The sequence below is a fragment of the Fonticula alba genome (assembly GCF_000388065.1).
Source record: "Fonticula alba strain ATCC 38817 unplaced genomic scaffold supercont2.2, whole genome shotgun sequence".
Taxonomy (NCBI): domain Eukaryota; order Rotosphaerida; family Fonticulaceae; genus Fonticula; species Fonticula alba.
In genome coordinates this window covers 1,917,976-1,919,048 of record NW_009242972.1, presented here as the reverse complement: position 1 = coordinate 1,919,048, position 1,073 = coordinate 1,917,976, and the positions used below count along the sequence as shown (strand labels likewise).

Here is a 1,073-nt window from a genome sequence, read left to right as displayed (position 1 = left end):
GAGGGGGGGGGGCGGAGGGGGATCACGCGAGAAGACGGCGAGCGAGGCCGGGCGCACCGATACTCCGGAGCTGTTGTCGAAGGCGCCGCCGGCCAGAGCGGCGCTCTCGCCAGCCACATGGTCATAGATGAGCACCGAGCCGACCAGCAGCCGCAGGGCATAGTGGTCCGGCGCGGCCGAGTGTCCGATCAGCTTGCCCAGCTCCGAGTGGTCCACCGGCAGCCAGGTGGCATTCGGGTCATCGGAATCCACGGACCGCGGCCGGTCCTCCTCCATGAGGTACAGCTGGCAGATGACCGCCAGTAACGAGAGGGCCGTCAGCAGGCCGTGCACATTGGCACCCTGCGCGTGGAGGAAGTGGGGGGGGGGGGGCCGAGGACGAGGGGGTGAGCGAGGAAGGGGGCCCCGGGAAGGCCGGCCCGGGGGCAGAGCAGGAAAAGGGCGAGGGGGCCAAGGGGCGAGGGGGCCAAGGGGCGAGGACAAATGCCCGGACGTACGGCACCCTCCACCAGGGTCCGCTGGATCAGGTGCAGGCAGGGCACCGGCGAGCCGAGGAAGAGCGACACCAGGCCAATCTGGTCGTCGCCGGGGATACGGTCGTCGATTGGCGTGGCGTTGGGGTTCTTCTGGCGGCTGACACGAGTCCGGCGGAAGAGCGGCATATCGTTCAGGAGCTGGGGCGTGTCGAACTGCGGCCCGGGCGGGGCACAGGAGGAGAGCCGGCAAAGCGAAGCCACGGTGTCAGGACGAGCATCGGAGCAGAGCGACGGGGCGACAGAGCGAGCAGCAGGCCCTGCCGGCATCATCACCGAGGAACGGTGGCATCCATGACTGCCTGGAGGCCAGTGCGGCCAGTGCGACGAGCGTACCTTCACCGAGTCGAAGATCATCGAGCTGACGATCAGGTCGGCCAGGATGCGCACAAGCGACGGGTGGGCGGCGAAGTTTGCGGCCGTGGTTTCCTTCAGCATGGCCGGGGTGTCGTTCGGGCCGGTTGACAGGAAGGACAGGATCGACAGGATGCCATCGGCTGCGGCGCAAGTGGAGGGGCGGGGCCGGGGGCGGGGGCGGGG

The 1,073-nt window shown here is 69.4% G+C and overlaps 1 protein-coding gene across 1 annotated transcript in view; it reads right to left on the bottom strand.

The window, feature by feature from the left end:
- Window positions 1-1,073, bottom strand: part of H696_01429 (hypothetical protein) — a 2,725-nt gene that overhangs the window by 677 nt on the left and 975 nt on the right. Inside the window, exons 3-5 of the mRNA XM_009495325.1 lie at window positions 870-1,030; window positions 498-689; window positions 58-342 (exon numbers count right to left, since the gene is read on the bottom strand). Coding sequence (XP_009493600.1) covers window positions 58-342; window positions 498-689; window positions 870-1,030 — 638 coding nt within the window. The remainder of the gene's footprint in view (window positions 1-57; window positions 343-497; window positions 690-869; window positions 1,031-1,073) is intronic.